At 38.5% G+C, this 13,496-nt stretch overlaps 1 protein-coding gene across 3 annotated transcripts in view; it reads left to right on the top strand.

Moving 5' to 3' along the window:
- Window positions 1-6,924, top strand: part of hmgb1b (high mobility group box 1b) — a 19,896-nt gene extending 12,972 nt beyond the window's left edge. For 2 of the 3 annotated variants that reach the window (XM_010904343.4, XM_010904345.4), the window contains exon 5: window positions 6,375-6,924. In XM_010904343.4, coding sequence (XP_010902645.2) covers window positions 6,375-6,497 — 123 coding nt within the window. In that variant the 3' untranslated portion in view covers window positions 6,498-6,924. The remainder of the gene's footprint in view (window positions 1-6,374) is intronic. The other variant, XM_020050609.3, reaches the window with a different exon arrangement.
- Window positions 6,925-13,496: the final 6,572 nt, after the last annotated feature.

Consider the following 13,496-nt stretch of genomic DNA (forward strand, 5'->3'; position numbering starts at 1 on the left):
GTATAAAATATATAGATTTTTTTGTGGATTTCACGGTTTACTGTCAATCTGGCAACCTTGCATACAGGACCTGACGTCGCAGAGATGAGTTAGGTCGGAAAAACAGCCCTAATCCTAGTATTCTTTTACACCCAAGCATGTCAAAATATTTAAATAGAACTTAATGCATAAACTACATCCAATCTGCATAACATTTGTTAATATTTCAGACGACATCTAGCAGAATTGCAGATTTTTTTCAGTAGAGTTAGCGAGACAGACAACTGGTGAAAAGACTATTAGATTAGGGTATTATAGGCTACTGTCCCCAACACTTTTTCAAGTGACCAGATATTATATAAAGTATATCAAAGAGGGGCAACTGGGAGAGTGCAGGGTAGCGGGGGTTGTGGTACCATCTTTGACTAATTATCATGTGATTTGCATTTGAATTTTCTTGTATTGGTATGCACATTCGCTGTCAATATTAAAATGTTAATGAAAAGCCATTTGGCATTTAATTTTCTAAGTCATACCTCGCTTTGTGTTTAAAATAATAAAAATGTTAAATCAAATTTGAAGTGAGAAACAGCGCACATCCTTTGCAATTTAATTTCCTCATTCTTTAGCAGTTTTCCTTACTTAATGAAAGTGCAGTGCAATTGCATTTTCATGTTCTATTGCTCTTTCAGTCATTCTCTGAAGGTGGGACACTGTTTAACGTACCAACTGGAAATCGATAGGCTACGATCATAGATGTATGGGTACACAGGCAACAAGGCTAGTAATGTAAGTAATGTTGTATTGATCGTATTGAAAGCAATTTCATTTCCTGATCAGATGCTTGTGACAGAATAGAAAAGCTAATTGAAAATGTAGCGGAATTCTATTTTGGTCTCGTCACTCCAAATTACAGTGTGCAAGAATCTGTGAGGCATGTCAAGGTGTTGCCGGGCATATTATAACCTGGCTTTTTTGTAGCATTGGCACAGTAAAGGCTTCTTTCTGGCAACTCGACAATGCAGCTCATTTTTGTTCAGGTATCATCGTATTGTGCACCTTGAAACAACCCTCTTTTTCCATAGCAGCCTGTATTTCTCCTGAGGTTAACTGTGGGTTTTTCTTTGTATCCTGAACAATTCGTCTGGCAGTTTTGGCTGAAATATTTCTTGGTCTACCTGACCTTGGCTTGGTATCAAGAAATCCCTGAATTTTCCAATTCTTAATAACTACTGACTGGGATTTGCAAGTCTTTGGATATCTTTTTATATCCTTTTCCATTACCTTGTTACACAGGTCTTTTGACAGTTCTTTTTTGCTCCACATGGCTCAGTATCTAGCCTGCTCAGTGCATCCACGTGAGAGCTAACAAACTCATTTACTATTTATACACAGACACTAATTGCAATTTAAAAAGCCAAAGGTGTGGGAAATTCACCTTTAATTGCCATTTTCACCTGTGTGTGTCACCTGTGTGTGTCTGTAACAAGGCAAAACATTCAAGTGTATGTAAACCTTTGATCAGGGCCATTTGGGTGATTTCTGTTATCATTATGAGCTAAACAACTACATGATGATAAATGACTTCATATGATCACTATCATTAAATTAAAGAGGTTTTCTTTGCATGATCAGTCATATTTTCAAAATCAGTGCCAAAATTTCACAATTTCTGCCAGGGTATGCAAACTTATGAGCACTGTAGGAGACTCTGGTTTGAATCCAGTGAATCACAGGTTGGCTGAACTAGGCTTGCCTGGTTCCTTTTCTGTTTTTTTGTCTGAAAGATTAGAAGTGAGCACACCATTTTTAACTTTGAGAGACAAATTGTTCAATATGCCACGTGTCCTAGGTCTGCTGGGGCTTTGATTTCCCGGCTTGCATTTTAGCTCCGTGATAAGAAAATATTTGCATTACTAAATTTTATTACTCAGCATTTTCATATAAAAGCTTTCAAATCGAGTTTTATATTCTTTATACATGCTCTGATGAAGGCTTTGTAGCAGATACGCTTAAGCATATTTCTTATGTGGGACAAAATGCTAGTGCAAAATGTAAACAAGTTTTCTGACTTATTGTTATGTACTAAACTATTTCAGCTTAAATTTTTCATTCAATATTCTTGGAACACCACTTTTGAACAAAATGGAAATTACTACATTTCTAAAGCAAATTTGTGAATTCTTAAGAATGAATGATCATTTTTTTACCATTTAGAAATTGTTGAAGAGAGGCATTGCTTACACAATAAATGGTGTACATGGTCCTACTTTTTAAAGAGCAATATAATATGGATCCTGTCATGTAGCCTATTAGTTAGAGCATCTGACCAGTAACACTATTAGATTTGATCAGTTCTGTATAGTGGAAAATTAAGAGTATCCAGTCGAGTCAAGGGAGAGATACAGTGGATATAAAAATTCTACACGCCCCTGTTAAAATGCCAGGTTTTTGTGATGTAAAAGAATGAGACAAAGATAAATCGTGTCAGAACCTTTTCCAATTTTAATGTGACCTATAATGTGAACATTTCAATTGAAAAACAAACTGAAATCTTCAAGTGGGAAAAATTAAATATAAAAACCTTACAATAACCTGGTTGAATGTGTGCACACCCTCTTATAACTGGGGATGTGGCTATGTTCAGAATTAACCTCCCAAATAAAGTTTAGCTGTTCTTGTAGGACTTTCCTGTCATTTTCTTAGTTGCATCTAAGAGCAAAAGCCATGGTCCGCAGAGAGCTTCCAAAGCATCAGAGGCATCACATTGTTGAAAGATATCAGTCAGGAAAAGGGTACAAAATTATTTCCAAAGCATTAGATATACCATGGAACACAGTGAAGACAGTCATCAAGTGGAGAAAAAACATGGACATTACCAAGAACTGGAGGTCCCTCCAAAATTGCTGAAAAGACTAGAAGAAAACTGGTTAGGTAGGCTTCCAAGAGGCCTACAGCAACATTAAAGGAACTGCAGGAATTTCTTGCAAGTACTGGCTGTGCGCTACATGTGACAACATCTCCTGTATTCTTCATATGAATGGACTATAAGGTAGGGTGGCAAGACGGAAGCCATTTCTTACAAAGAAAAACTATGCAAAAACAAACATCAAGTCTCCCAAAAGCACATGGGAAAATGTGTTATGGTCTGACGAAACCAAGGTTGAATTTTTTGGCCAGAATTCCAAAAGGTATGTTTGTCACAAAACAACACTGCATGTCACCCAAAGAACACCATACCCACAGTGAAGCATGGTGGTGGCAGCATCATGCTTTGGGGCGTTTTTTCTTCAGCTGGGACCGGGGCCTTAGTCAGGGTGTAAGGAATTATGAACAGTTCCAAATACATGACAATTTTGGCACAAAACCTTCAGGTGTCTGTTAGAAAGCTGAAGATGAACAGGATGTTCACCTTTTTAGCACGACAACAACACAAAGCACACATCCAAATCCACAAAAGCATGGCTTCACCAGAAGAAGATTAACGTTTTGGAATGGCCCAGCCAGAGCCCAGACCTGAATCCAATCGAACATCTCTGGGGTGATCTGAAGAGGGCTGTGCACAGGGGATGTCCTTGCAGTCTGACAGATTGAGCGCTTTTGCAAAGAAGAGTGGACAAATATTGCCACGTCAAGATGTGACATGCTAATAGACTCCTACCCAAAAAGAATGAGTGCTGTAATAAAATCTTACGGTGCTTCAACAAAGTATTAGTTTAAGGGTGTGCACTTATGCAACCAGGTTATTGTGAGTTTATTTTATTTTTTTCTCAAAGATTTCAGTTTGTTTTTCAATTGAATTGTTCACTTTATAGGTCACATTAAAGGTGGAAAAGGTTCTAACATAATTTCTGTGTCTCATTCTTTTACATCACAAGAACCTGGCATTTTATCAGGGGTGTGTAGACTTTATATCCACTGTACATTCCGTTATTTATTGGAATTGAAGCATAATTGTCGTCATGAACGTTCCATACATTAATCTCATCATTAGATGGTGGTTGTCGCAAATATATACAAGATAGGCATGTCTACCTGGAGAAATGCTTTTAAAAACTCTGGCCCACAGGACACCCTACCACGTTCTACCCCCAAGCCAAATGGTCAATGTGAACGACATGGGTTCCTGAGGTGGCTCCTTGAATCTAAACACAGACAAAAATAATGTCAGGAAAGACAGTTTACGGTGGGCGCCTCAATTATGTTAAGTTGTTAATTCCTGTAGTGTACACTGTTTGGTCCCTAACACTAAGAAACAAATCGGTCTGTGCGATAACCACAGTAGCACCCATGCAATAGTTTTGTGTGTGTGTGAGACAGAGCTTCTTCTTTGTTTGAAATTAGTGTGTGTTTGTGTTAGGTAAATCATTGCCTCATTGCTATTCTACTTGGTGGTTGTTGTTTATCGTATGATTAAAAATCATGTCGGCGTAGAGTCCATACATGCAACACCAAATCATACAATTCCTAGTGAACAATCCTTGTTTCCTCAGCGTGTTGAGATATCTAGCTAGATGAGAAAAATAAGAGATATTTTTTAAGCACTAAACTAAAACCCCAAACGAGCCCATGAGGAAGAAACTTGTGAAGAACCAATGCCAAATCAAATTAAGGGTGAAATGAAAGGGAAAATGTACAGATATAACGCAGATTGGAAAAGGGATTTCCCTTGGCTAACTTCATGAGAAACAGTAGCTCGTGTTCTGTTGCTGGTGCAGGGAGGCTCCAGAAAAAAATAGTTGACAATGTTTATGTACTGTAGTGGGTAACAGCATTTTAAAAAGGGATAACAAAAAACTTTTCCCATTAGTAATTTATACACTTTCTTAATTTAAATAATATGGTATGTATGATGATATACAGATGCTGGTCATAAAATTAGAATATCACCAAAAAGTGAAACTTATATACATTCATTCCACACAGACTGATATATTTCAAGTGTTTATTTCTTTTAATTTTGATGATTATAACTGACATCTAATGAAAACCCCAAATTCAGTATCTCAGAAAATTTGAATATTGTGAAAAGGTTCAATATTGAAGACACCTGGTGCAACACTCTAATCAGCTAATTACCCCAAAACACCTGCAAAGGCCTTTAAATGGTTTCTCAGTCTAGTTCTGTAGGCAACACATTCATAGGGAAGACTGCTGACTTGACAGCTGTCCAAAAGACGACCATTGACACCTTGCACAAGGAGGGCAAGACACAAATGGTCATAGCTAAAGAGGCTGGCTGTTCACAGAGCTGTGTCCAAGCACATTAATAATTTAGCATTTCCTTTGGAAATCAAGGTCCCAGAGTCTTGAAGAGAGGAGAGGCACAGAATCCACGTTGCTTGAAGTCCAGTGTAAAGTTTCCACAGTCAGTGATGGTTTGGGGTGCCATGTCATCTGCTGGTGTTGTTCTGCTGTGTTTTCTGAGGTCCAAAGTGAATGCAGCCATCTACCAGGAAGTTTTTGAGCACTTCATGCTTCCTGCTGCTGACCAACTTTATGGAGATACAGATTTCATTTTCCAACAGGACTTGGCACCTGCACACAGTGCCAAAGCTACCAGTACCTGGTTTAAGGACCATGGTATCCCTGTTCTTAGTTGGCCTGACCATAGAAAATCTATGGGGTATTGTGAAGAGGAAGATGCGATACGCCAGACCCAATAATGCAGAAGAGCTGAAGGCCACTATCAGAGCAACCTGGGCTCTCATAACACCTGAGCAGTGCCACAGACTGATCGACTCCATGCCACGCCGCATTGCTGCAGTAATTCAGGCAAAAGGAGCCCCAACTAAGTATTGGGTGCTGTACATGCTCATACTTTTCATTTTTTTGTATTGGTCTTAAGTAATATTCGAATTTATGGAGAGATACTGAATTTGGGGTTTTCATTAGTTGAAAGAAATAAAAATGTGAAATATGTGTAATGAATGAATATAATATACAAGTTTCACTTTTTGAAAGGAATTACTGGAATAAAATCAACTTTGATGATATTCAAATGTTATGACCAGCACCTGTACATTTAAATTTAGATTTTCACTACTAATTTGAAACGTAATGGGTTGATTTTTTTGTACACAGTTATGTCCCTGCAATTTACCATTATGAGCTAATAAAGTAAATATTTGTCTGAAAACATTTCTTGTTAAGGTGGGGATTTTGTGCGACCTGTATGCAACATTCATGTCCTTTGCTAGTCCGATACCTGTTTAAGTGATGAACTGCACTACCTGTGGTTGTTTTTAGTGATGTTAATAGACATTTTATAATACTTATAATACTATAATACTATATTTCGTGGCCTATGCTACAAAAGTATAAATTTCTGTAGCACCAGTGCTATGTTAAAAAAAATCGAACGTACAGCCCTACTAACACTAAGTATCCCACAGGATATCACCTCATACCGCACCAAAGGTAGAGTGGATACGTCCTCTTCTGCAGCTGCCGATGAGGACGATGAAGAAGAGGATGAGGAGGAGGAGGAAGAGGATGATGATGACGATGATGAGTAGCCGCCCTGCTGTTGGAGTGTCCATTCTTGTTTAATAATATGTAAAACCTGTTTTAGAAATGTGATGTCTCTGAAAAGAGGCAACAAGAACACCTTAGATTGTATATTTCATGTTTTTAAAACATTTGGGGTTACGTTCCCTAACTAGTTTAAGTTAACACTAAGTGTTTTCAATGGGATGTTTTATTTTAAATATTTTAGTGGTAGTTCTTTTTCCCTTGCTTGTAATCGCTTAGGAAGAATATAAATCAATATGAAAGAAATACGTTCTCTAAGTGTGCAACTCTAGAATCAGATTTTTGGGTTGGTAGCTAGTGTATATTTTTTCCTATGTTGTCTGTCTTTTTATTGTTCTTTGAATACCACTCTAAAACATGCAGCTGTTGACATTCAGGAATGTCTTGAATAAAGGTCTTTTTTTAAATAAATAATTATTTATTATTAGTTAGAAGATTTTGGGGGTTGCGTCTTATCTTCAAATTGGATGATTGGCTGATGTTAGAGTATAACTTCAAGGGAGAAGGAGCAGATTACACTCTCCAGTGTCCTCTTCAAGCAAAATGCAACATTGCAGCCCTCACAAGCAATAAGGAAGCAAGTGAAATTACAAAATGTAATGGATAGGGTTTGAGGCCATTTAATATAACTCCAATACGCAAATATAAATTATTACCCTCAGTTAGGGCGAATTATACCTTCCATTGGCCCCTTCAAGTGAATGCAATTTTGCAGCCACTGTATGCGAAGTGGAACCCTGTGTGCAATTACGCCAAATAATGGATAGGACTGTCAAATTAGTGCTGTGATAAAGTATTTGCATAAGTACTTTTCTTATTTTCTGCATTGTTGCACATTTCTGTCATTGAATTTAGTCAGATCTTTTTGTAGGTAGTAATATACTGTTTTTATAGAGCCAAAATATTACACTGGTGCTTGTTTGCAACTATGGTGTGAAGCTAGGCTAATCGAAGATGCAATCTTCAGGTGTGTGAAAGCATCAGTGTTCGCCCCAGTTAACTCAGTCGAATGAAAGGGATTATTAGGGTCAGGTGTTTGAAGACCTTGGTAAACAACATGCCCTTATTTGGGCCTAATTAACTCAGGCCAGAGGCCTATACTACCAAGCAAGATTTTTGTTAGCTAGCTTCCCTAAACAACTAACAACCGCAGTCCCGCATGACCAATCCCAAACAAGTCTACCAGGGCTGCATATTTCATTCAAGAGAAGCAAACGATCATTTTAGAGAAATATGAATATATTCCTATCTGCATACTTGTATATACACAGTGGATATCAAAAGTCTACACACCCCTGTTAAAATGTCAGGTTCTTGTGATGTAAAAGAATGAGACAAAGATAAATCATGTCAGAACTTTTTCCACCTTTAATTTGACCTATAACGGGAACAATTCAATAGAAAGACAAAAATCTTTGAGGGGGAAAAATAAAAGACTCACAATAACCTGGTTGCATAAGTGTGCACACCCTTAAACTATACTTTGTTGAAGCACCTCTTGATTTTATTACAGCACTCAGTCTTTTTGGGTTGGAGTCTATTAGCATGGCACATCTTGACGTGGCAATATTTTTCAGATTGCTCCAAATCTGTCAGATTGCAAGGACATCTCCTGTGCACAGCCCTCTTCAGATCACCCCACAGATGTTCAATTGGATTCAGGTCTGGACCATAACACATTTTCCCACGTGCTTTTGGGAGACTTGATTTGTTTTTGCAAACTTCAGCCAGGCTTGGGCGTTTTTCTTTGTTAGAAAAGGCTTACATCTTGCCCCCTACCCTATAGCCCATTCATATGAAGAATACGGGAGATTGTTGTCACATGTAGCGCACAGCCAGTACATCCAGCAGTTCCTTTAATGTTGCTGTAGGCCTCTTGGAAGCCTCCCTAACCAGTTTTCTTCTAGTCTTTTCATCAATTTTGGAGGGACCTCCAGTTCTTGGTAATGTCCATGTTTTTTCTCCACTTGATGATGACTGTCTTCACTGTGTTCCATGGTATATTTAATGCTTTGGAAATTATTTTGTACCCTTCTCCTGACTGATATCTTTCAACAATGTGATCCCTCTGATGCTTTGGAAGCTCTCTGCGGACCATGGCTTTTGCTCTGAGATGCAACTAAGAAAATCCTACTACAACAGCTGAACTTTGTGATAAATCAGTCACTTTAAATGATGGCAGGTGTGTAATGATTTATTTAACATGAGTTTGAATGTGATTGGTTAATGCTGAACAGACACATCCCCAGTTATAAGAGGGTGTGCACACTTGATTTATCTTTGTCTCATTCTTTTACATGACAATAACCTGGCATTTTAACAGGAGTGTGCAGACTTTTTATATCCACTGTATATATACATTTATACGCAACACAGTTGCTGCTGCCATAAGCAAGAAGGAAAGCTGGCAAGAAATGACAACTGTGTAAACGCGTAAGTCACAAGGCTTATCAATATCACTGCCCCATCATTAAGGTACAACTACATGACTATAATTACAATTAGTGATGTGCAACTGAGGCTTTCTGAAGCGTTTGAGGCTTTCATCAAAATGGTGCGAAAATCGGTTTGATTTCTCCAGGCTTTAAAACTCGCTTTACATTTGTGTCACCTGTTGGTCAGGAATAAATATCCAATGTTTAATGATCATATAGATGTATTTTCCACATCACCCAGCATGACTTTATAGCTCTGTGGTTAGGCATGCACTTTCCAAAGGGAAATTGTAATGCCTGGTTCGTATCCCGTGTTCTTCTTGCCTTTCCAGCTAGTATTTTATCTCTGCATGCGGTAATTTTTTTTTAACAATAATAAACAGTATCGTTTGCGCTCAAAAAGATAAACATGATCTGGATTCGATCTTGCACCATAACAAGTAAGAAAGTAGGCGTCAGTGACACAACAAACTTCCCCATTGCTGTACTTCTAATGTTAACAACTTTCTAAAATAAATTACTAAATAAAGGAGAAAGGTCCAGCTGCAGCTGCAGTCCAAATAGTATGTGGCTACAGTACTAGAGGCTGCAGTTTTAGGACCTCAGTTCTAGGACCCTCGTTATCCGCAACGACAGGGCCACCTAGCGAATTGACCTGAAGGTAGTATTCGACCCAACCCGGAGGCTGCTGTTCCAGGACCGCATTTCTAGGAAGAGGCCTCAAAAAAAAATCTGGACCTACAAAGAACCAATGTAAACCCTGCAACATGAGCACTGATGGGCTTAACTTCACCAAAGAGCAAAAGTCCTCGGAGGAACATACAGTTCAGCTCTGTGGAAGACCATTAACATCTGCCTTGTTCCAAAGAGCAGACCCAGACTTCCCAATCACTTCTGGCCTGTAGCTCTTACATCAGTGGTGATGATGAACATCTGGCACTTTCGCAACTACAAGCGACGGTCCAGAAGCTGGCAGATCAACTTGTTTGCCTACAGGAAGAGTAGAAGTGTAGATGATGATGCTGGCTTTACATAACTTCATCATATACACTCCCATCTGGAAAAACCAAAAGCACATGCCAGGCTTGTGGATTTCTCAAGTGCCTTTAACACCATTCAACCACATCTGTTGGGAATAAAATTACTAAACATGTGTAAAACCTCTACTCATACTGTGGATAAATACATTCCTTACACACACACGCACACAGGGTTCTGTCATCTCCCCGGTCAATGTACATATGCAACATGTATTCTTTGATGTATTTCATTATTTTATTCTATGCTGTATTTTTATATATAAAACATATATATATATAAATATCAGTTCTCTGGGGAAATATAAGTTAAACTCTAATCTATTATATTTGATGTAATGTCATTGTAATGAAACGTGTCTTTGGGTGATGTGAGATGGATGGGGCTGCGGAGAGGATACGCCGCTTCCTTCTGTTCTGCTGCTGGTGTCACCGGACCCCCCCGTCTCAGTTCCAAGGTGTTACGCTGCTATATTATTGTGCTGGGGGATATGAGGGATGTACTACTAACTTTTCTCAGTCTCCTCCAGTTTTAAATTTTAGGAGGAGATGAGGTCCTGGTCCACACCTGCGGATTACCTGGTTTGGGGGGCCCGTTGCTGTCCCTGTCCTTGTCCACCTGGTCATACTTCTGACCTAGTCTAAAATCAAATAGACTCTGAATTTAGCCCGGAGAAATGTATTTATTATTCCAATTGGACTCTTAATATCTCACCCGGCACAGGCAGAAGAGGACTGGTCACCCCTCTGAGCCTGGGTCCTCTCTAGGTTTCTTCCTATAATTCAACCTTCTTAGGGAGTTTTTCCTAGCCACTGAAATTCAACACTACTGTTGTTTGCTCCTTGGGGTTTAAGGCCGGGTGTCTCTGTAAAGCACTTTGTGACAACTGCTGTTGTAAAAAGGGCTTTATAAATACATTTGATTGATTGATTGTTGAACCTCCATGGCACGATGGATGGGCTGCTTGAGGACATTTACCTGACCGCATGTCGGTAGAGCGGATCATCTTGTATATCCCTGTAAATACAGTACATACTTGTACGCATACTATATTTTGTATGTCTGATGCCACAAAAAGTTCCCACAGAATTTTTTTTTGTTATATTCTATTGTATTTGTGATGGCTTTTGCAGTCACTAGATCTCAACCTGCAATTTGTAATGTTGGAGAGGCAAGACAAGGATGACTCCAGGGGCAGATTCAAGATTATACACACACACACAATTATTTTTTGAATGTTAACCAAAAACAAACAATAACCCCTCCCTACACCACATCCAGACTGACATCCATCACCCCCCCACCTCACTCCATCTACCTTCCTTCAATGAGAGAGACAGACAGAGACAGAAGCAAAAAAAACGTTATTGACATCTGACTTTTCCTGACCCTTCAATACTCAGTGGTAACGTCATTGCGGTCAGCAATTTAACACATCTGTGAATGGTATATCCTAAAACATAAGTATTATTAGGCCTATTTATTATTTAAATCTATCTGAATCAAATATCAGAGCAAACAAGTCAGGGACGGACTTGTATTGATTCACTGCTCAAAAGGAATTGTTGATAACATTCAGGCTGCTTTTAATGCATAGCATTGAAACTTCAGATTATAATTTTTTTACTTTACCTAAACAAAAAACTGCATGGTTGAAATGTACTTCTAAATGGGCTGTGACCTTGCTCAACCTTTTTGGGCGAAACACAGTTGAGTGACAGAACGAGCAGTGGACGTCCTTGCAGCATGTGGTGCATCTTTTTAAATCTGGCAAGGATCTTCAAAAGGAGAGCCTAATTGGTCAAATTGAACATTGTAAGATTATTTCACAAACATAAATTAGTCCCAAGCCTATTACTGAACCAAAAGACTATTTTAACTTAAGTAAAAGCTGTATTTGGGTTGCACATTGATTGATTTGAGCTCAGCTCACATTTTGAAAGAAGATGAATTTAAGTTAATGTAAATTAGAAATATTCAATTTAAAGGAATGTCCCGTCATTTGGAGTCATGAACAACAGTGTCATGGGATTTATTTCAGTTAGCCTACATATATTTTAGCTTGATCTATGGAACAATACTGAAAGCTTCATTTGTACAAGAATCCGATTGTGTAAGTGAAGGAGTCCTTCACATTTTCAACGTTTGATATTTAAAACATTTATTAGTTGTTATACTGTAGACATGTAATTGTATTGATTATAATTATTTCTTTTAGTGTGTTTTTAAAGTAACCTTGCATACATTTAATGGTGGGTGGAGCCAAGTAACCCAGGTGGATGCAATTATGTACTTAGGACAGAGCCTCTTAAATGGAGTTTGTGTGGAGGATGGGGAAGAATGTCCATGTTCTGAGCCATGCGGTGTTAGCCTTGCGCTTTTAAATCATGTTGGAGGCCTGCAGCTTTAAATAGTTGACCGTTTTTCTCATTAGTTTCTCTTTAAACCTTTTAAAGTGAGGAGGTATGACCAGCTTTGTCCCATAGGATAATTCAGTCCATTGCTGCTTGTTTTGAAGTATTTCAAATATCAAACTATTTCGTGGACAAGGTGTCCATAGGGTAGTAAATTTGAGGGGCGCACAAGGGTTAAACATGATTTATTGGTTTGAAAATGTGGTCATTGAGTCGAACGGTGGTTGAACAATGGAAAAAGAGACGAAAAGTAGTAGCAAAGCGGATTCAAAATTCCCCAAATGCTAGACAAGTTGCAATACAAATAAAGTGAACGGATTTGATGAGATTTACCATGAGATGACTGAGGCGGATTTGAGTAGGCCTATACACGTTCAAGTAATTCACAATTGGAATAATGTTATTGTAAACAACATTGAATTATTATTGGCACCTTTTTGTGTGCGTTTCAGATATGCAAGTACTGTAGCTAACATTAGTGTAGAGGAACATGACTAACAATAAAATGACTAGTATAGAAATCAAAAACGACTTTTCCAAAACATAACGTTATTGCATTTAACATGGATCATGTGAAACACTGTGATTTACCTTAAACCGACTGGTTATCCAGATTCTGTCTTTCACCATGGCTTCCAACAATGCAGTAGCCGAGTCAATCATTGCCACAGAAGGCCGGCCGGTGACCCACAAACGCATCTAGACGTCAAACCGCTTGCTCCGCCGGTCAGAGACGATTATGTTATTGTGATTGTGCTGTTCTATATGAACATTCTGCATTTATTTGAGATAAAGGGCAGAACAGTGATCCTCGATCTTTTTAAACTCCCGGTCGTTTCAGCTCCTTTAACTTCCAGGTTATTTTCGCGAACACCTTATTACGGATTGCCGTTTCCAATTCCCGCTGTATTTGGTCCTCAGCATAAACAGAATAAGGCCTGGACTTCGGTCCATATTTAATTTAATTTATTTTCCATGAATATGATTCTGTTTATAAGCACAATTAACTCCTTTACTACACTGAGTAAGGCTGCAGACATTTAAAAATGGTGGTTGAAAACCTATGCGAGTAAACTCTACCACAGATTTTTTCAGC

This window comes from Esox lucius, chromosome 1, assembly GCF_011004845.1.
Source record: "Esox lucius isolate fEsoLuc1 chromosome 1, fEsoLuc1.pri, whole genome shotgun sequence".
Taxonomy (NCBI): Eukaryota; Metazoa; Chordata; class Actinopteri; order Esociformes; family Esocidae; genus Esox; species Esox lucius.